General features: G+C 41.4%; 1 protein-coding gene and 1 long non-coding RNA gene across 21 annotated transcripts in view; one reads left to right on the top strand and one right to left on the bottom strand.

Annotated features, from left to right (window-relative positions):
• LOC307182854 overlaps positions 1-21716 on the bottom strand; it is a 260562-nt gene that overhangs the window by 85013 nt on the left and 153833 nt on the right. The window contains exon 4 of one of the 2 annotated variants that reach the window (XR_013827277.1): positions 5163-5231. This is a non-coding gene — a long non-coding RNA (uncharacterized lncRNA). Of the gene's footprint in view, positions 1-4458; positions 5232-21716 lie in introns of those variants that run through there. The other variant, XR_013827278.1, reaches the window with a different exon arrangement.
• NPAS3 (neuronal PAS domain protein 3) overlaps positions 1-21716 on the top strand; it is an 863203-nt gene that overhangs the window by 779562 nt on the left and 61925 nt on the right. For all 19 annotated transcript variants that reach the window (XM_079914468.1, XM_079914469.1, XM_079914467.1 and 16 more), the window contains one exon: positions 16180-16298. In XM_079914468.1, coding sequence (XP_079770594.1) covers positions 16180-16298 — 119 coding nt within the window. The remainder of the gene's footprint in view (positions 1-16179; positions 16299-21716) is intronic.

The raw sequence follows: 21716 nt of genomic DNA, 5'->3' as shown, positions 1-21716 counted from the left end.
CATGGGGATAAGGGAGTAGATGGAGGAGAGATACAGGACTGACTGACTTAAGACTGTAGAGCTTTTTGCCTGCTACGCCAAACCTAGAACTCAAGCTTCCGAATTCCAAGGCATTGCCCCCCCCCCCCCCCCCCCGCCATGCCATATTGCTGCTCTCCAGGTTGTGGCCGTCATCCTGCCCAAGGGCACCACTGTTGTTATGCCAGGACAGGATTTTCTGCTCTGAGACCCAGGGGACTACTGAACATTACTATCCATTTCTGCTCCTTGATCCGCCCGATAATCCTAAAAACAGATGTTAGAACCAGCCTGCGGAGATATTAGCGATACCAACCACAACCGTAAAAGCTACCATTTACCAAGGGCTCATCACGTGCCAGGCGATATGATTTACGTGGGTTAGTTCACATACTCCACTGTACACGGCAATTTAAAGCAACTGCAATTGAGTTCTCTAAATACTATACATATTACTTATGTATCTTATCAAACATTCCTAAAACTGTTTTACAGAGAAAACGTATCTACCCATATGAAGGGAAAAGAAAAAGAATCAAAGTATTAAGAGAGTAAAATAAAATCAAAGTAGAACCAATGAACCTGGTCTCCCAAGTCATTTCCCTTGCGGCACTGAGTCACCAATCTATGCCATTAGCCTTGCTGATGGACCAGTCCCAGCCCAGCACTGAGCTAGTGACATAGGGAAGTAAATCTTTATATTTAAGATCGTCTCGGCTGTTCGTTCTCAATGCTAAAGGTCTTCTTGCCATAGAGAGGCACTACCTGTGCTCAAGGTAGAGCCAGCCCTCTGTATCCACGGGTTCCACAGCCATGGTTTCAACCAACCATGGATGGAACCCTTGGATACCAAGGGCCAACTGTACTATGACATTTTACATAAGGGACTTGAGCATCCCTGGGTTTTGGTGTTTGTGGGAGGAGGAGGGGCTCCTTGAACCAATCCCCCGCAGATCCCAGGGACGACTGTATCTATAAAACCTCCCTGTAAGACCCTCCTATATGCCTGTGTTAACTGTTGGGGCACTGTCAGCAGATCACAGCAGAACTGGGGGATGTTATAATAAGAGGAAAATAAAGAAATCCCATGTCTAGGAAGAAGGAACGCTAGTGCAGATATCATATCAATTAAGGGCATGGGGGGTGCAGTGGGGTAGAGAATCTCATTGCCAAATATAAATCCCAAAGAAAAGAAGATAGTCCTGACAATAAAAATTACTATTATATTACTGATATGAAAAGAGAAGAGCGCGGTTCTAAGTTCACTGAAAAGTTTCCCTTCGGTCTTGTGTGATTCTTCTCCAGAGCCTCCCAGGAGTACAAGCCTATAATTTTAATTATATCTTGGCATTCTTATAAAGCAAACAGCCTGCTCAGGCAGTATTTATTACACCTGTTAGGAAGAATACTTATGAATATGCTTCACAGATTCCAACCACAGTGATCTACAGTGGGCCTTTTCAAGGACAGAAGGGGTGAGCTGGGATGCACGTTGGAGAAAAGTTGCTCATTAAGGGAAGGTTTGTTATCCGGGAACGTATAATTAAGGCGACGGTCCCACCTTCTGTGACAGGCAACACTCGGGTAGTTGTTTGATTGCTGTGTGGGTCAGGGATCAGCTCCTGCTACAAGATGTAGCCACATTAGTGTGTTAGTGAACAGGTTAGGAAGTAAATTACAGCTGCCTCTCTCAAGCACATTACTGTCGGTATTCATTGCTTTGTTTTTACTGTACAGCAGCAGGACTGTGGCTTCTGAAGACTTTGTGTGACAGGTTAGGCATTTTATCCTTTGAGTAAACAGTAATCATGGTATGAAGAAAGTGGGGCATTGGAGAATTTTTCCTGTTCTTTGAGAATTCCACTCTTCCTTTTTAGTTTGCTCCAAGGGCTCATTTGGGGATACATATATTAAGCCCTTTAAATAGTTCATAATAAATCTTTGTCTCAGGCTGATTCTGACAGTTTTTTAAAGAGTCTTTTAAGAGAGACTCCTCAATCATTTGTTAATCCACGGGGTGATCTGCAGACTTCGGGAAAAAAATAACAGCCAGGGCTCTTGGGTAGTGAAAATACAAAGTAGGAAAAAAATATATAAATATGGAAAATCCCAAGAATATCATCTTACTGAGATGACTTACATGTTCTGCATGTATCTAAATGCTTGCTTTCTTTCCCAACAAGCCACAAAGGGAAAGGAAAAGAATTGTCAAAATAGCAAGGATTGTTATTGATAATTTTATGTTTTCGGACTTACATGCATCTCCTAAAATGTTAGACTTCAAATTGTGTAAGAGAATATTCTTTTTAAAGTAAACTAACTCTCTTGGTAGAAAGATAATTTCTTCTCTGCCCTTGTTTCCCCTTTAAGTCTACTTCTGTCTTCCCCTAAATTACTTACATACAAACTATTTTACCTGGTCGGGGAGAGGCACTCTACTTTTCGAGGAGGGATTGTAGATGTTGATTATTAGTGTCAACAAAAGAATTTTGAAGGGCAAGACATAACTTTCAGAATAAAGACCTTTCTAGGTTGGCTTTACGTATTTTAGCTTCCATTTTAGATATAAGCTAGTTTGTCTAGTATATTAGATGTTTATAAGTTAAAGAATATAACACGATTTTAGCACCAAAAGAATAATATATGACACTTGCCAGAAGAAAGTAAAGGCAATATTATCTCCCATGTAAATAATTAATACCAGAAATCACTACAATACCTGTGCATTATTTGTGCAATGAGTGGAAAATATTCTAAAGCCTCTCTACAGAATAAAAGAGTGCTCGATCGCAAGTGTTTTACGTATAAATCATTTGCTATTTCAGGGAAACTTATTTGGATGTATTTGGTTTGGCTTGTAACTGAAGTGATTCAGGAGGAAACTAAAGACACAGGTCATACCTCTGAGTCAAACATGAGGATAAGCATCACGAGAGGGGCATTTTCTCCAGGTATATGATCTGAACTTTCATGTCATTTCTAAAATGCAGCTTCTCAAGCTATTAAAAAATACTGAGAACTTTACTAATGACATGCAAACGGAGTTTGTTAGAAATAAACGCAATAATAAAATGGAGAAGTGGGCAAACAACAGCCTACTGTTATAGATGGATTCATTCACACGTAAGGTCAAACAACTGAAGACCTAGAGCAAGGGCGACCATAAATACCTGGTGTCCCTGCTCTGGAGAGGATTAACCACAAAACAATTATGACGAATGTGGTGGGAGCGTTCAGCTACCAGGCAACAGGAAATGTGCGGTGCCAGTCTTTAAAATAATCATTTGGCATTACAGAATATACAGTTTAGTCCCAGATGCCATCCTGATATAACGCTAAAGTGTTGATGTTAAAAATATCAAGTACCTCATTAGAGCGTTATATGCGAAGCAGGAAAGGGGGCAGTAATTATAATAGTATCAACACACTTGCTTTGCACCCAGTGTGAGAAAAGGCTGCTTCTACCCCATTTTCACCATCACCGGTAGCAATAAATAGCCTTTATGTTTTTAAATTGAAGGAAAAAGGGAACAGCAAAGCTACTTGCGAACGATATAAATAGAATCATTAAAAAAATGACTGCTTTTTTATCCCCCCCACTTGGGAAGACTATGCATAGCCTTGAAGACAGTATACAAATGACGTAACCTCAACTTCAGATACGGAAATGATGCCTACACGTGTATTGTGATGCCTACACGTATATCAGCTGACCAAGATCCTAAGGATGGAGTCCTGTCTTCTTTGCAGCAAAGCAGGGCTACTTCTGCCAGGGGGTAAGAAGACTTTGTTTAGGTGCTGAGATAGGACAGTGGTCATTGAAACTCACTGGGATCATAAGATAAAGGAAAATTTGCTTAATTAAAGGTGTCAAAAATAGATATTCATTAGCAAAATAACAGATATAGATAATTATGGGGTTATCTCCCATTTCTGGCTCCTCTAAATTATTACAAAGTATAAATAATGTTACTAAGAATATTCTCCAATAAATAAACCTCAGTTCTTTATTGATGATGGATTTAATATAGTACTTCGAACTGAAAACACTTTGAAAAATAACCACTTCAAGATGTGTTGGAATAGAGCCATAATAAAACCAACAAATTTTAGCTGCCTAGTCAAATTCCTCCTGTATGATAAAAAATAATAAATTAGCAGAAGATACTGACTCAGGAGACATTTGTGGAGACCTGCCAACCTAGGCTCTCCTCTCCACCCAGAACACACACGTTCACACAGGAAAATAAAAACTGGCCGCCGTGCTGGACCCCATATCCAAGAAGGCAAATTTGAAAAAGCCACTTCATCACACCAACGTTCACTTGAATTTTCAATTATTGCCCGGCTCTCTAACACTCTCCAGTGAGAAAGTTCCAGCCATTCAGAACCTTTTCTGTGTCAAACAGATGTATCCCCGGCCAGTCTCCTAAACTCCTCCATTCTTCCTTCTTGCTAACCACGTGACTCTCTCACACGAAACCCTTCCTCGGAGCCACATAGAGTCCTCATTCTTCCATGAGCAGGGGTTCCAGAGTTAACAGGTAAAACTACAGCCTTCCCAGTTAAATTTGAAACGTACATGCAATATTTGGGTCATACTAAAAAAAGCAGTCATCGTTTATCTGAAATTCAAACTTAACAAGGTGTCCTGTGTGTTCATCTGGGAACCGTCATTAGGAGTAAGCTCTGCTATTGCCACCAGCTTTTCCACAAGCCCCACCTCTGCTTCTTCACCTTTATTGAAGCCCTTTTCCCTTAGAGCCCAATACTCTAGAAACTTGCTCTTAACAGAGGCCATGATTCATTCCTACGCTTCTGACTCTCCCAGCATGAAAGAGCAGTGGTTATCACCCGGCGCTCCCACTGCCGCTTCCGCAACATTTCCCCCAACCTCAGCATATAAAAACTTCCTCTTAAAAAAGAACAAAACAGCATTCCTTACCTGTTCTCAATGCCGCCGTCTGTCAACACCCACACCTTTCGTGAACCTTCCTCAATGGCGAAGGCTGGTGCTATAAGGTCTGCGCAGCCGTCTCCACCGGACGGCAACAGACGCCAGAGTCAGAGTATCCAGGATGGGTCCCGATTCCACACAGATTTCCTCGACTGCCAAAGCTCAACAAACTCATTTCTTGACTTACCTATAGTCACCCATTGGCACAGCCATTCCTTGACCTTTAACCATGCTTCATTTTTAAAATGCCAACTACCTGTTAGAAAAAAATAGAGAAAACCTTTCTAAGGTATGAGAGCGACAAAAAAAAAGTTACAAAGGGAAAAATGTATAGATTTCTCTATATAAAATTTAAAAACATATGTTTATCAGTGAACATCCTAAACAGAAGTAAAAGGCAAAAAAATGGGGAAATGTTTGCAAGAAATATGGCAAAGATAATATCCTTAATACATATATCTAAGTATCTCATTCAAATTGATAAGAAAAGAGAGTAAAACTCAGTTGGAAAATAGAGGACATAAATGAGTCACTGAAAAAAATTCAAGTAGCCAGTAAGTATGTATTAAAACATTATTCAACATCATTAGAAAGAAAAAGGCAAATTAAGCACGTGAGATGTTTCTACATATTGCTTTTCAGGGTATCTTCTCTGTATCTTCTGCTAATTTAATATTTTTAGCAAACAAGACATATATTAAGGTGGCACTTAATATGGACATCAAACACTGCTGAGAAACATATAAACTGATAACACAGCACAACTTTTCTGGAAAACAAATTGTACATATTAGCTTTAAACAAAAAAGCTTATCCTCTTTGACCCAGTAATACTCTTTCTAGAAATCCACCCAAAGACGTGATAAGAAAGTTGAAGGAAGATTAATTTCAAAGAAATTCATCACCATGTAATGGAACATTACACAGCCAGGAAAAATAGTGTATTTGAAAGTGATGGACTGATGTAGGCACGTGCAGATACTATCATTTCTTATTTTTAAAGCTGCCTTGCGACCAAGGCTGCTAGAGCCCCAACGTCCTTTTATTCCCCAAACAGTGTCTAATCAAAGCCCAGCTATTATCCCCTAGTGAGCTGTGACTTTTTTTTAACATTAAAAAATGTAGGAGATATGGGTGTGATCCCACTTTTGAAATAAATATATAAATAAATAGTAAATAAGGCAGCAACAAAACATATTAGTGTTAATAGTGACTGTAGCTGGGGATAAGGTTACTGGGTTGTTGTTTTTTTTCTTATTTATACTTTTGCATATCTTCCGATTTTTCTATGAATGTAGAAAATATATAGAGATCAAAAAGATGAACTTGGGCTCCCCTGGTGGCGCAGTGGTTGAGAGTCCACCTGCCGACGCAGGGGACACGGGTTCATGCCCCGGTCCGGGAAGATCCCACATGCCGCGGAGCGGCTGGGCCCGTGAGCCATGGCTGCTGGGCCTGCACGTCCGGAGCCTGTGCTCCGCAATGGGAGAGGCCACAACAGTGAGAGGCCCACGTACCGCAAAAAAAAAAAAAAAAAAGATGAACTTGTTTAAAAGCAACAAATAGCATTCTCACAAATCATTCTGGGAAGAAAGCCCCCCCTTACCGGCTGTCTCACCCACGTCACCACCTCTACCCCACCACTACCCCTGTCATTCTTTCCTGTTCCCCAGCTCATCACTCTATCCATCCTCACTTGCTTGTCTCTTAACCCTTTGGAGTCCCTCACTCTATTGTCTTTCTTTCATTACCATTGAGCCCGCTCCCATCCCTGGGAAAAACCCACTATCCTGAGCAATGCCTTGAAAAACCACAAAGCCATTATTATTAGGGTACCCTAGAAAATCAGTGCGCTTACAGTTAAGTCATGCAACTTCTAACCACTGTGTAATCTTATTGCTTATTTTCTATTGATCCTCCTTGCTTCGCCCACATGAGCTGCTCCACAGCTTTTTTCTTTACTCTCAAAATCCCCTCCTTCTCCTACTTCCTTTATCTCAGCAAACGACCTTTACTCTATTGAGATTAAGTTGTTCAGCGCGGTTCCCATCACCCTCCCCCTCTCCCTTTTTTTGCTCACATCCTTTTTTTTCTTCCCCCCATTTCAGAGGCTCACCTCTTTTTCTGTGTTACTAACGAAATAGCCCTTAGGATTTAAATTCTTCAATTAGCATTTCTAATACAGACAACTTTAAATTCAGTCCTCTCAATCAATAAACATACTCAGCTCTCTTTATTTTCATCACCAAATTCACCAAAGAGAAGTAATCACTTATTTACTCAATCTTTATCCCACTTTTCTACTGAAGCTGCTCCCTCTGGAGATCCTCAAATAAATGACAATGCCAATAGGTTCATCTGGGAGGCACAGGACACTCTGGAAAATTCTTAGTGACCCCTCCCTTGGTTTCCTACACGTTAAATTATTCACCTTTAGTATATCACTTATTTTAATTTTGGACAAAAGTCCAAAGGGTAACAGTTCTAGAATTTCATCGTCACTGGCACATATCTATGCAAATAATAGTTTTCCGTAAAGCTATTTACCAGCGCAGAGCGATGAAGCTGCAACTCGAATCATGAGCCCGGAGCTGTGGCATCTTCACCCCGACATCCACATGACTTAGTGTTCTGTGACCACACAACAAAAATGTGGCCCTCATCGCTCGCTAGCCCCTTACCCTGCATCGCTCTTCTTTCGAGCATTAAGCACTTCCAGAAACGGTTATATATTTTCCCCTCCTCCCAAATGTAAGCACTGTTATAAACAGTCCCAGCTCATTATAGATACTCATTACGTATTTAATGTAAATAACTGAACAAAGACTGAGCGGGCTATAACGTCCAGTATATGCTTACATGTGCTGCGTGAAATACTCCTTGTCTTTAGGGCTATGTGCCGAGTAAGGACCGGGAGTTCCAGGCACAGGCAGAAGATCAACCTTCAACAACCTAAAAGGTGCCCTTCTCAGGCCACACATCTGCACTTTGCAGGTGGAGAGCGATACTTTGTGTATCAATGGTTTGAATCACTGCCTGATTTTTCACCCAGTGCTGCATAACTGTTTCTCATCACATGGCACTGTTGTAGTTAGTCACAGACCTTTTAAGCAATGGAAAGGCAGAATGCATATGTGTGTGTCTGCAAGTGCCTCTGTAACCAGACTCCTCTATATGACTCCTTTTGAAAATATGGTATGTCGACAACATCTGTGCCTGAGATGGAGATTTGGCCAGAATGCTAAGAAAATAAACGTGGCAGTCCAACTCGATACTGGCAACCAGTTACTGCCCCATGGATAGGCTGCACCGAAGATTCATGTATATAAAATAGTATATTAAAGTAAACTTACAAAAGCAAAGAGCAATCATTGCAACCATAATTTTTTCTTCCTCTTTGGGATTCTAATTTTAAAAGCATTAAAGAAGACAGCTGCTCATGCTGTGATATGCGCTAAACAGCCTGAAGGATGGAAAAAAATATATTTGTAGCTCATAATAACTATTGACCTTTCTGATATACAATGTTCTCTGTGTTAGCTATTCGGTTCCATCAACAGTGAAGATTGAACATGACTTTTTAATAGAAAACATGGGGTTTCAAGCTGCCTTCCCGAAGGTGTTTATGTATTGTTATTTTGTTTTGTACTACAAAGACTAAGTCCTGATGCCCTTTGTCTGACATCGTGTTTGTCGTTAAAAAAAGAAAGAAAGAAAGGAAAGGAAGGAAGGAAATAAAAGAAGGAAACAGAAAAGGCAAAAAAGCCTCAATGTTATTGAGTATGTTTTATATGAGGAATTGGCTCGTAACCACTTTATAGTCATGATAAAAGCACTGCCACACTCGATCCCACAAGCAATATTGGTAATGGAACCCAAGCAGCATCCCGGGAGGACATGCTATATTTTTCTCCCAGAATAGATCCCTCAAGTGGCAACATTTATAGGGAGTCTCCAGTAAGATTTAAAACCGTTGCAGTATTCAGATGGCATGTTCTTTGGAGTACACAGCCTGCTGCAGAACGGGTCATGTGGGATCTCATAGACTCTCAAAGTCTATCTTTCCAATACCCAGTCTTTCCCCTTGAACTTTCCTGAAGCTTAGCAGTTGTGTATAGAAACACCCACTGGTAGCAGCTTGGCTCTGACACTGTGTGTATTTCCCCCAGAGTGGTATCATCCAAACACCAACTGTGGAGCAGCAGGCGGCAGCTGAACACGCTCCTCTCCCTCAGGGGACAGCCCCCCAAGTAGCAACCCCAACCTTATGCGTTGCAATTCTCATCCGAGGCGTTGCCGGGGAGCTTGTGCTGACAGGTGGCATGGGATGGCAGATGATTATTTTTGCCTCTTTTTTCGGTGGATTATTTTTAATGTTATACTGAGAGAAGTTTATTACATCATTATTGAACCACAATTATTTTCACAGCTATGCTCTGGAGTTTCAGTTAATGATTCACAAGTTTCTAAACAAAGCTGAAGACACAACTCAGTGGGAGCAGGAATCAGCCCTAATGAGACTTCAATAAATTTGGCTTTTCCGTCAAACTCCAGAGCAAGCACTGACGCTGAGAGAGGCTGATTGCCGAGCCAGAGGGTAGCGGCTGCAACTGCATTGGCCTGACATCCAAAAGGTGGTACAACTTGGGTCCACAGAAAATGCTGGGCACTGCCTCCCCGCCAGTGGCCGAGGATCTCAGTGTAGCCTACTAAGGCCCATCACCCCCTTCAAAGTCACCCTGGCACATGGTTGAGGATGGTAGAGGACAGCCCAGTGGGATGGAAACCAACTCGCAAAAGACAGAGAGCAAAGTATTCTCTAATTCTGGGCGAAAGCAGGCCAATCCTCTTTTAACGACCACACCCACTAGTCCATGGCTCTCAAAATAACACTTAGCAAAAAATGCTTCCTTAGAAATGAACACAAGAAGAGGACATAATGATTCCTTCTCCTCCAAAAAAGAAAAAAAACTTCTTGGGACAAGAGGTTTGGTGTGAGAGAATGGGCAGGGGTAAAATGAATAATTCTTCTTAAAAGAATGCATCCGAATATTACTGAATCCAACATGCAAACCGAGTGCCTACTTATGTAAAACGTAATCCTAGGCACTTGAGGGGGATGCGTGGGGGCTGGAGAAGAGCAGGGAATAGATACAAAAAAGATAAGCAAGACGTCAAGCCTGCCTTTCAAGGTATCACAGTCTTGCAGATGATGCTGTTGACAGCACCTTTTGCAAACTGCACATTTTAAAAAAGCAGTTGAGCATTGAAAACACAGACCCCGCTTAGAAAATCAGCACTGCAGGTAGTTTTCCTTATATATGTGAATTCACCAGGTACTGACACTCTGGGCAAGGCATTCCTTCTCAAAATCACATGAGTTTTACCCATGTACACGGTTGTCACATATCAAAACAAGGCTATGATTTGTCCAAAAAGAGGTTCCACGTGGGTGTTATATTATCTATCTTTGCATAACAAATTACCCTCAATACTGATAGATTTTTAAAAAGCAAAGATATCCCATTCTAGAGGTCAGGAATCCAGGAGCAGCTTGTCAGTTAGCTGTAGCTTGGGATCTCTCATGAGGTTGCCATAGAGATGTCAGTCAGAGCAGAGTCATCTGAACGCTTGATTGGGGCAGGAGGGTCCACATCTAAGCTCACTCACGTGACTGAGAGTAGGAAGCCTCAGTGCCTCACTACATTAGCCTCCCCACAGGGCTGCTCAAGTGTCCTTACAATATGGCAGCTGGTTCCCATCAGAGTGAATGACCCGGGAGACAGCAACAAGGAAGCCACGCTGCCTGTTATGACCAAGTCATACACCGCCAACTCTGCCACACGCTATTTATTAGAAGTAAGTCACCAAGTCTAGCCCACACTCAAGGGGAAAGGAAGTAGGCTACACCTTGTGGGAGGAGGAGTATTGAAGAATTTGTGGCATTTTTAGATAACCACAGCTGTCATCCTGGATAAACATAAAATCCACTGGGACAATTTCCGTGAGAAAAGATTTATTTTTCCCATTGGCCTACTATGGGGAAACTAAGTTGGGGAGATCTTATTACATTGATGTCAATGTTTAATGAATATTAGTTTTTGAATATATTAAATATATATAAATAATACATGTATGTATATATACACATATATTTTATATTTATTTATTTATATATATACATATATACACACACACACGTATATGTATATACATGTAGATCTTTGCTGTGGGTTTAAGGAACCATGCTATGTGCTATAGGGAATCAAAGTGAGACCTGTGTCCACCCTGCTGCCCCAGCATAAGAGATAAAATGAGAATATAAATAAATGTAAGAACTGGAATATTGGACATATCATGAACTTTGGAGTCAAACAGATCATGGCTGTGTGCTCTGCCACTGACTATCTGGGAGACTTGGACAACATATATTTTTATATAATAATAAAGATTTGGTATTTTCCTCTGTCAGCTTGGGCTAGGTTATGTTGCAGTAAATAAAACAATCCCCAAATTACAACAAAGATTATTTCTGTGAGGGTGGGCTAAAGAGTCTGTCCCACATTTTCCTCATTCCAAGACCTGGGCTGATGGACCGGCCACCATCTGAAATGTTGGAAGTCACCAGAGCAGAGAGAAAGAGAAAGTAGCGCCTCGTGACCTGCTTTTCTCGAGAATTCCACCTGAAAGTGACACGACTTTTGCTCACATTCCACTGGCCACAGAAAGCCACATGATCAAACCTAACTTCCAAGTGGCTAAGGAAGTGCAGGAAAATTTTTGTAAGAAAAGAAAGAACTTGTTACATACTTGACATATACTCATTCTCAAGTTCTAAAGTACATCAGTATCTAACAAAGGTAACAGCATACGCCAGTGAAACAGATTGGCTTTATCAAGATAACTGCAAAATGAACCAACATCTCTTCCCTCGTCTTGTGAAAGTCATTTTGGTTGTTCGCACTTTGCACAGAATTTCTGAAAAAGGAAAGATTCATTTAGGCAATGAAATGGTGGAAGAGTATATTTCACTTCATATCTTAATAACTTAGCCCAATGCCACGTCTCCTTTAAAAGGAAAAATACTGTGTTCACACTTGAGGAGTTTTGACTTTTCTCAAAACTTTTCTTTTCTCCCCCACCCCCATCAGGATCTGATGGCAGTTGGAGGCTCTGACACTAGGGCTGCACCACAGACATTTGGAGTATGCTAAAAAGAAAGGCCCTCTTTCTGCTTTGGCCTCATCCACTTGCAGGGACCCTGGAGAGAATCCCAGAAGTGCTCAGAATATACCTGGCCCTTGGCTTGGCCAGTGAGAACTAGATGGTTCTCAGCCACCGACCTTCATCACCACCTCCTGCCCCTTCATAATAACAAGGAAGCAGCAACTACAGTACCAGTTAGGAAATTATAAACAGAGGTGGAATAATGCAGATATACTTTCACATTATGGTGGAATTTGCCAACATAAAAATTATTACAACTTTTGCTATGAATTGTTCTGTAAATTTCACAAAATATGCAAAAACTGACATTTCAAGAGCTGAGATCATTTAGATTTACTTAAAAGTTGAGGCCCTTGAGATTCACCAAAAGAGAGTCTATTTCTTTATCTAGCTTTCAGTTGTATGGATCTTGTTTTTGTTTTCTTTTTCAGCTCCTTGTTTATAATTCATAGGTCAAAACTGGCCATATCTGGGCTTTGACCACTTAATCCAGCTTCACCCATCAATTTCTCCTTTGTCTCTGGCAGCAGATATAACTTCTCTGAATCCCAAATTTCTTATGAGATTATGCAGCAATCATGGCCTGTCTCAAAAAGCTGACAGAAAAGCGTGTGAGATCTAGAAAGCACTCCAATACGCTTTTTTGACCTAGATTGGTTCCACGGTCTTAATAGAGCAGAAGTCCTAAGGATACTTTTCTCACTATTTTGTCCTCTCTTCATATCCGCCCAACACACACACACACACACACCCTTTCTCTATTCAGTGCTACAGTCATGTCGCACGTCACCAAGGCCATGCTCCCTTGGTTCTCTCCCAATAGAGCCTTCATCACAATCCATGCTTCTCACCTGAGACACTTAGAAAGCTTCTGTTCTAAAGTGGCTACTCCTGTCACATGCAGATAATATGCCTCTCTGCGTGAGAGACACCACTGTCAGAGCTGGGATAACCAGAGCATATTTGCCAGCCCTTGAGCAAACGTGGCTGTGTACGTGTGTGCTGGGAATGAGTTTGTCACGTATCCTTTGAAAGGGCCAGTGTGGCAGGTTACTTCTGTCCCTGTCCTCAGAATTAGAAGGCCGTGTGGAATTAAAGCAGAAATCTTTATCAGAAATCAAACTCTTTTCGAAGTTGCCCTCTCTTCTCCCTGACCACCCCCCAAATCCCCATGCTCTTGAAAGACAGCTTGAGGACCAGTTTAGATTTTCAATCTCAGCTCCACTGGGGCAAAATCTAACCTCAGCATTCCTCTCACACCAGTTGTCCTGGGTTTAATGAACGCTGCTCCTGTATATGCTGGAAATTTAACACATGGGGCAGGGGGATGGGGGCGTTATATTCACTGCCCAGCCAGAGCAGTACGCAGCATTCTGCTCCACAGCTCATGGGAAGCTCGTGTCTCCCGTTGTGTCACCCAGCGGGAAGCACCTTTGCTGGGGTCTCTAAAGTGCCCACTAAGTGTTTACCTGTGCAGTTCCACATACTAAAAACAATAACAATTTCTAACGATGCCTGAATTATTCACAGTTACATGGTTCCTTCCTTCCTGGGTCAGGGTATCCTGGACCTCAGCCATAAAACATAGTTCGCTTTTCTGGGAAGTTGCATTTTTCCTCAGCTGTTGCAAACACAGTCTCGCTGAACAGAGCTGAACTGTTGAGGCTAAGTCTGTGGTGTGGATTCTCATGGCTTCACATTAGTTCAAGTCTCTGAGGACCAGGGCCAATAAATGTGAAAAGGACACTAGTAGATTGGCATACTTTTCTACTTCCACCAGGATGAAAAAAGTGCTATAAATTAAGTCTAACCTTAAACGTATAATCTGTCCTTGGGAGGAAGGAAAAAAAAAAGGGATATAGCATCTTCAAGCTCTTGGCATCCCTTACGAGAAAAAATTGGTTCTAAGGGTCTCTGATCTTGTGTTTTAGTAAAATAGAACTGCACGGCTGACTGACAGTTCTGATCTAAAGCATTTACGTTTAAGTTTTGATCTCTCTGCTTTTGATTAAAACTAATGAGCTCATTTAATTCAAAATGGGAATCTCTGATAAGAGAAATAAGGTTGATGTGATTGGATTAGAGGGGCAAATTAAACTCTTAGAGCAGAAGTTTGTGCTTATATAGTGTATTAAAAAGCTGTTGGCGTATTATAGCGTGTTAGATGATGAGAAAAATTTCATAGTAATTCATATTTAATCAGAAGAAATGAAAGTACTAAATATAACATGGCTCTGCTTTTCCCTCGAGTGATAAAAAGCTGTACATTGAAAATGACATCAGATCCGTGCTCTCTAAGACAAAAAAAAGAAGAAAATCTTAAGAGAGACACATAAGAAGGGACACTTGTCAGTGGTTCCATCACCCCAGAAGAGAAATGCTATAAATATAGGAAAATATAGTCATATTAAGACAAGAATGATACAAGAAAAGCCTTAGACCACAAATAGCGAGGCTTCTGTTATTATAGTAGATCGTATTTTTCTTTCATCTGAGCATCGAGTCTAATATAAAAAATAGACATTTCTTTCCCTTAAAAATGTATGGGAGGGGCTTCCCTGGTGGCGCAGTGGTTAAGAGTCCGCCTGCCGATGCAGGGTACGTGGGTTCGTGCCCCGGTGCGGGAGGATCCCACGTGCCGCGAAGCGGCTAGGCCCGTGAGCCATGGCCGCTGAGCCTGCGCTTCCGGAGCCTGTGCTCCGCAGCGGGAGAGGCCACAACGGTGAGAGGCCCGCGTACTGCAAAAAATAAAAAAAGTATGGGATATGTTTCATAATTTAAAACTGAAAAGCTTGTTTTGCCTATTTTTCTCTGTGCTTTAATAGCTATTTTCACACCTACTTAATTCTTAAATCTCTTTACACATATTTCTTGACCTTCATCCTAGGGAAAATTAGTGCTCTTGTAGGGCTGCTCAAAAGAAATTCAATTTTGTTGTTGGACATGTATTTTCACTTACTTTAGAATAAGAGAAACTGTAAACTACTATTTTAGAAGGGTAAAATTAGAATATTATTAGGCTTTAAAACCCCAAAATTAATTTCTTTTCAGGAAAATAAATTTATAAAACACCTTGGAAGTTTATTTTTAAAGGAAATAGATTCACGTTGCCCTCTGGCCCGTTTGCATAAAGGTGGTTTTAGATCAGCAAGGCTGCAAAGTACCATTTTCAGTCAAAACATATTCTGCTTAGTCTAAATACATGTAAAGGGAAAGAGTAACTATCTTGCTTAAACTATGGTTTTCTCATATCGGAAGCAAAGAAGTAAAAACATAGAGGCTGTTTTTTAGTCTGATGAGGGCAGGGGACGAGCTGCCACTAGTGACAAGAAGAGAAGGTTGATACTGGAAGTACTTTTTGATTCTGTCTGTACATCCCATTCTCAGCCCTCTACCTCGAGTCAATCGAGAAGACTTCATGCCTCTTATTCCCCATAGTGAAGGAAACTGACTCAGAAGGGCAAGGACACGGGCCAGGGTATGGCTGCCCAATATTGATGGTGCCATGGTTCTCAGAACTCCCCAGCAGGCAACTGATCCAAGAAGGTATTTGCAGGGAGAACAAAAAGCAAGTCATCCTTACTCTCATCAGAAGCATCTCTGCCCGAGTCTTGGTTCATCCCGTACATCTCTGGGGTCCATGTTTTTTGTGACTGGTCTCTCCATGTGCCCCAGACAAGCCTCAGGATGTGCTACAGTTACTTACTTACTATCAGACCCCACTTGGGGAGCTGCTGGAACTTAAAAGGCCTGAAAAGCGCTTGCTAGAAACTGGAAAGGAGTTTCTTCAGACACATTAATTTTTCTTTTATATTTTCTGCAAAGTAAACATTTTCTAAATGAGGTAAACTGATTACTACACTCTTAGCACCCATCAGTCATTTATTTTTAGTGAACTCAAGGATCGTACCTGAGCAGTAGCTGAGAGGGGCTGTGTAGAGATCTAAATCATGTGCATGTATTTTTGTATTCTTCAGTGGAATCAACCAGCCCCAGTCTGCTAACCACTGACAACACTCTTGAGCGTTCGTTTTTCATCCGAATGAAATCTACGCTGACCAAACGTGGCGTGCACATCAAATCATCAGGATATAAGGTAAGCTGGGCTCCAGCAGGGGAAAGACTTCTGTCTCGGGTCAATCCTAGGTCACTTGCATTGGGTTTTCCCGCTGCTTTGGGCCCATCTAATCAATACATGTGATCTGGAGCGGCCCACAGGGTTCTTAGTTATCTTCCTGTCTCAAGTCAGGGGATTCATCACACCCCTCATTCTCACTTCAGACAGTGCTGGTGCCCTAAATGCCTCAGCGAGTGTCTTTCCTTAAAAGACATGTTAATAATGTATCAAGTGCTTCAGCACATGCTAGAAATTCACTTTGATGGAGAAGGTAAGCCAAATTCACATCAGTCCTTAAGATGACATTCTAGAACTACTACTATAAGAATTCTACTTCTCCCACCTCCCCCTTCCAATCCCCCCTTTCTCTTTAGAGAAAGACTGTCCATTTTAATAACAGCTTGGCCACCAAGATTCATACATGTAGATAAAAAAATCAGGCTGGACATCAGAAATCCTAATTTTGAAATCACAGTGACTGAACATTCAGTCACACCTTAGCATAGATAGAACACTCCACATACAGAAAATATGTTCCGCACAACAGCAAAGACCAAGTCCAGAGTCGTAATCTACATTATTACCATTCTAAGGTTAAGGATATAAAAGCTTTCTAATCTTGGGAAATTCCAACGTTTCAGTTACTATAGCAACATAAATTAAGACCTATGAGATTCACGAAATGCCTTTGGCAACCCGAATCTTATCAGTTTTACAACACACTAACCAATCTTTCAAACAATGTTTATTATATGAGGAGGGCAAACAGATGGAATACACTGTCGCTGTGGCCGGCATGACCTTTCCCCGCTGGGGAGTCTAGAGCTTCCAGTAGCCCAGTTCTTGTGGGACAATGCCATAACCTTGGCAGGGATGGTAACCATCATTTTCATCAGGCTTTAAAAACCTTACATAAGTCATCAGGAGGCTAGCAGCTGCAGAAAAGTTAGAATCAGGCATTTTCTTTGACATTAATTCTTCTGTAAAAAGGAAGGTTGTGGTAAAGCAGGTCCTTCTAAGGATGACTTTTAGCTGAGCTGTCCTACAGCCCAAAGGGCACATGTGGAACACCCTTAACCTTTAACAGGGTTCAAAGCAAGGGAGAGGCCCCCCGGGCAGCGCCCTGTGCAGTAGCTCCTCCTACAGAGGGATTTGTTGGCCTGTTACAAAGGGATATGTCGGAGGACAGAAAACAGACTATCTTTAGGACCATCATGTATTTTTCTGCCTCACGGAAACACTGTACATTTATTAGTTGTTAACTGTGTAGCCTTAGCCAGTTTGGAATTCTATAAGCAAACTATAGGTGTAGTGATTATTGTCATTTTAATGCCAGAAAGATGCATTCTTGGCATTCCGACTTTTCTGTCAGCATTTGTTCTTCACATTTCCTGGTTTTTCCTGGACTGTAGCAGGCATATCCCGGAAGGGAAGAAGGGTGGAAGAGGTGAGGTATATTTTGAAAAAGCAATATCTAGTGTAATTCAATATCATTAGATAACTTAATTTTTTGAAAACCAACAAAAAATTATTATTACTTTCATACAACAAACTAGAGATTGTAAAGCTCTGCAACATTTTATTTGCCCAGAAGTGGGAGGTATGGTAAAATCATAATAACAACATTATAGAGAAATAGTTTGAGTTTCAGTCTAGGCAAGAGACTAAGTGGCTTGGGTTCTGTTGGTTCTGTCATTCGGGCAGCTCAGTCAAGCTGTTTGGCTACATGATCTGAAATTGGAGAAGCTAATTTCTTAAATATTGACAGAACATTCATTCATTATTTTGACAAATGTTTATTGAACTCCTAATATGGAGCTTGTTCAAGATCCTAAACTCATCTTTGAACACCAAAAAGTCCCTGCCAACTGCTAACGAACAGGGGGAAAAGAGACCGTAATAAGTAAATAAACGAAGAAGGTGATTTCAGAGAGCGACGAAGGCTAAAACAACAGTAGCTAACATTTGTGTGCACTACAATATGCTGAGCGTGGGACAGCTTATGTGTGTCAGTCCTCATGACAATACAGGAGGAAAGCGTTTTCACTGTTTCCATTTTACAGACGAAGAAACTAAGGCTGGAGAGGTTAATTACACACCCAAGTTCACACACTGAAGGGACAGAGCTGGGGTTTGAACTCGGGGAGTCTGGCTCCATGTCCCCTGCACTTAACCACTAGGCCACACTATTAGGCAGAGAGTGAAGCAAGGTAATGTGAGGGAGTGGCTGGTGGGGACCACTTTAGACAGGGTCACAGAAGGTCTCCCTGAGGAGGTGACGTGTCACCTATGGCAGGTGCATGAAAAGGGACCTCCATGAAAATATAAATGGAAGAAGAGTGTTTCTGGAGCTCCTCTGGTTTAGGATTAAGACACCCTGCTCTACGAAGGGAAACAAAATATTAAAAAGCATAACCTTGAACATCCAGGATTAGAAGAGATTCAGAAGCTGTCCCAGTTTCCATCAAATTATATAATGTTAAAGTGAGCATACTCCTCTGACAGCACCTCTTTCTCAAGATATCCTGAAAGTCTCCACCCAATGCTTACTTTCCTCCCCAGAACTGCTAACATGAGAGTTGATTCATCCACTGTTCCCCCAATAAGATGAATCATTCAGCAGACCCAGATCTCCCCTCCACCTCCACAGTGAACTTCCCTCATTAATTAACCTTGTCTGGAAGTTAGTGGAAGAGCTGATGAGAAGCCGTGACATGACACAGCTGAGTAACATCCCTATTTATCTGTTCATTCTCAGTAAATAAATCTAACAGCTTATAAAACATTCAAATAAAACTGGTAATCACCCCACCACCACACAATAAACACAAATAAAAAGAAACAGATGATAATTTCTCCATACTCCCAATATCCTCCCTAATTTATTACCATTGTTTGCTTCTTTCCTTTCCCTTAGTTAAAGATGCAAGATGTTAAGCCTTGCTCAGTGCATGTCACTATATTTCTCTCCATTTTTTCTGTGTCCTTGGCACATGGGCTGTTCTCACTTTCTCCATCACTTTTTAGTGTTATCGTTGTTGTCACTGACAGTAATAATAGTAGCCGAAGTACCACTTATTGAACGTTGGCAGGCACCGTACCGCTTTATACTTATTTTGTCTAATCCCCACAACTTTATATAAAAACTTCCTCTGTGCCGGGCATTGTTCAAGCTTTACGTTCTATTATTATGCCCATTTTGCAGGTGGTGAAACTGAGGCTTTCAACGTTTCAATACTTTGCCTATATTCATTCTTACAGCTCTTAAGTAGCTACTGAGGAGCCAGGATTGATCCAGGCATTTAGATTCCAGAGTCTGCCCTGTTCACTCCTTTGCTTCAGTGCTTAATGGATTAAGTCCAAAGAAGCACTCAGCACAAACTGGACCTCAGCAAAGGGAAAATTAATCTAAGTTTTTAAAAGAAAATCCTCTTGTCTGATTAAGACCTTCCCTTGGTGGCTCAGCATATTCCACAGCACTAGTGGACAGAGATTTACCTTCCTTTCTGGGGTATATGATACCCACTCAGATACCCAGGACCAAGAATTCTAGCCAAAGAAGCGTCAGTCTGGATCTGCTAATTCAGGTAGAGAGGAGGATATAAACTGGCGTTGCTTCCACACCCCAGGCCTCAGGAAAGTCACCCTCTCTCCTCCGATGAAGTTTCCCAGCTGTGAGCTGACATTCCTTGTCTCTGTCCCCATTTGCTTTGAAATCCCCAGGGGTGCATTAGCTCGACCAGCCACTTTTTAAGCCTCAGGGGCTTCCTTCTTGTTCAGGTCTCATTGCTGGCCACGTATCTTAACATAACAGGGCTCTTCCTTTCAGTTGCACCGCATCGATATTCTGCCTTCTCGATTAGGTCTAGGTCTGGGGGAACTTCTCAGGTATAGCACAGGGGACAAAAGGAGATAATGTAGTCAGGGAAATTAGAGAAGGAAAGACTTATAGGGTCGCCTCCTTACCTCTTGTCTTTGGAGGATCGTTTCCTTCGGGGTGGTACTGTCCATCTTATAACCTATTCTTAAATGCCTACCGGCACCACTGTGATTTCTAGAGTATTCATCCACACACATGGTGATGCCCTACCTCTCAAGGTATGGTAGAACATCCTCGACTGGGGAACACAGACAGAGAGAGAATCTCTGTTATGTTTATACAGTGCTGAGAATGACTCCTTGAAAATCCTCAAGTTCCGGGAGTTCCTGCTCTGACACATACACAGAGATTACTAAGGGAGGATGGGGGAGCTCCAGATACCTAAAAATAAACAGTCCCCCATCTGGGATGATTTGGCCATGGATTTGCCTGTAGCTACGTGTTGAGCTAAATGATTTCTGAAATCTATCCAACCTCCTCATGGTATAAAGAGTCAAAGTATAAATAATAATAGAGAAAATACTGTGTAGGTCTGCTAGTTTATTCAGGCTGCTGATATAATTCAGCTTTAAGAATCTCTGTCGTCAGAAAGAGAAAGACAAATACCGTATGCTAACACATATATATGGAATTTAAGGAAAAATAAATATCATGAAGAACCTAGGGGTAAGACAGGAATAAAGACACAGACCTACTAGAGGACGGACTTGAGGATACGGGAGGGGGAAGGGTGAGCTGTGACAGAGAGAGAGGCATGGACATATATACACTACCAAACGTAAAATAGATAGCTAGCGGGAAGCAGCCGCATAGCACAGGGAGATCAGCTCGGTGCTCTGTGACCACCTAGAGGGGTGGGATAGGGAGGGTGGGAGGGAGGGAGATGCAAGAGGGAAGAGATATGGGAACATATGTATATGTATAACTGATTCACTTTGTTATAAAGCAGAAACTAACACACCATTGTAAAGCAATTATACCCCAATCAAGATGTTAAAAAAAAAAAAAGAATCTCTGTCGATATCCAAACATGAGGTAACAAAAGCAAAAATTTAGAGGGTGCTAATTAGCTAAAGGCAATTCTTTTGTCTTTTCTAAGCCCACAAACATGAACATCTTTTAAACCTTCTCTTGTTCATTTTTTTCAATTCATGGTTGTATCCATTCTGTAGAGTAAGGCACTTCCATAATTTTAACAGTGATTTGTTTTCTTTGGGGTGTCATAGATGCCTTTCAGGATTTGATGAAATCTGTAGCACCTCTCCCAAGGTAAATGCATTTTCCATCAGGAAGTTCTTGAATCCTTGAAGTGTATCCAGTGATTTCAGGTTACAAAACCCTATTTAATATGATGATATCTTTGGTACTTATTAAGAAATCAAGTTAGTGCATCTTCCAGAATTTATTTCACCAATATCACAGTAGTCCTTTCTTTCCTCCACATTTCTCCCTCCCTTTTGCCCATTTAGTGTTAATAATACATATTGAAGTCCTGTGACAAAAGACATCAACTCCTA

This window comes from Stenella coeruleoalba, assembly GCF_951394435.1.
Source record: "Stenella coeruleoalba genome assembly, chromosome: 2".
Lineage (NCBI taxonomy): Eukaryota > Metazoa > Chordata > Mammalia > Artiodactyla > Delphinidae > Stenella > Stenella coeruleoalba.
Note: the sequence above shows the minus strand (reverse complement) of the source record. Positions and strands in the feature narration are given on the sequence as shown.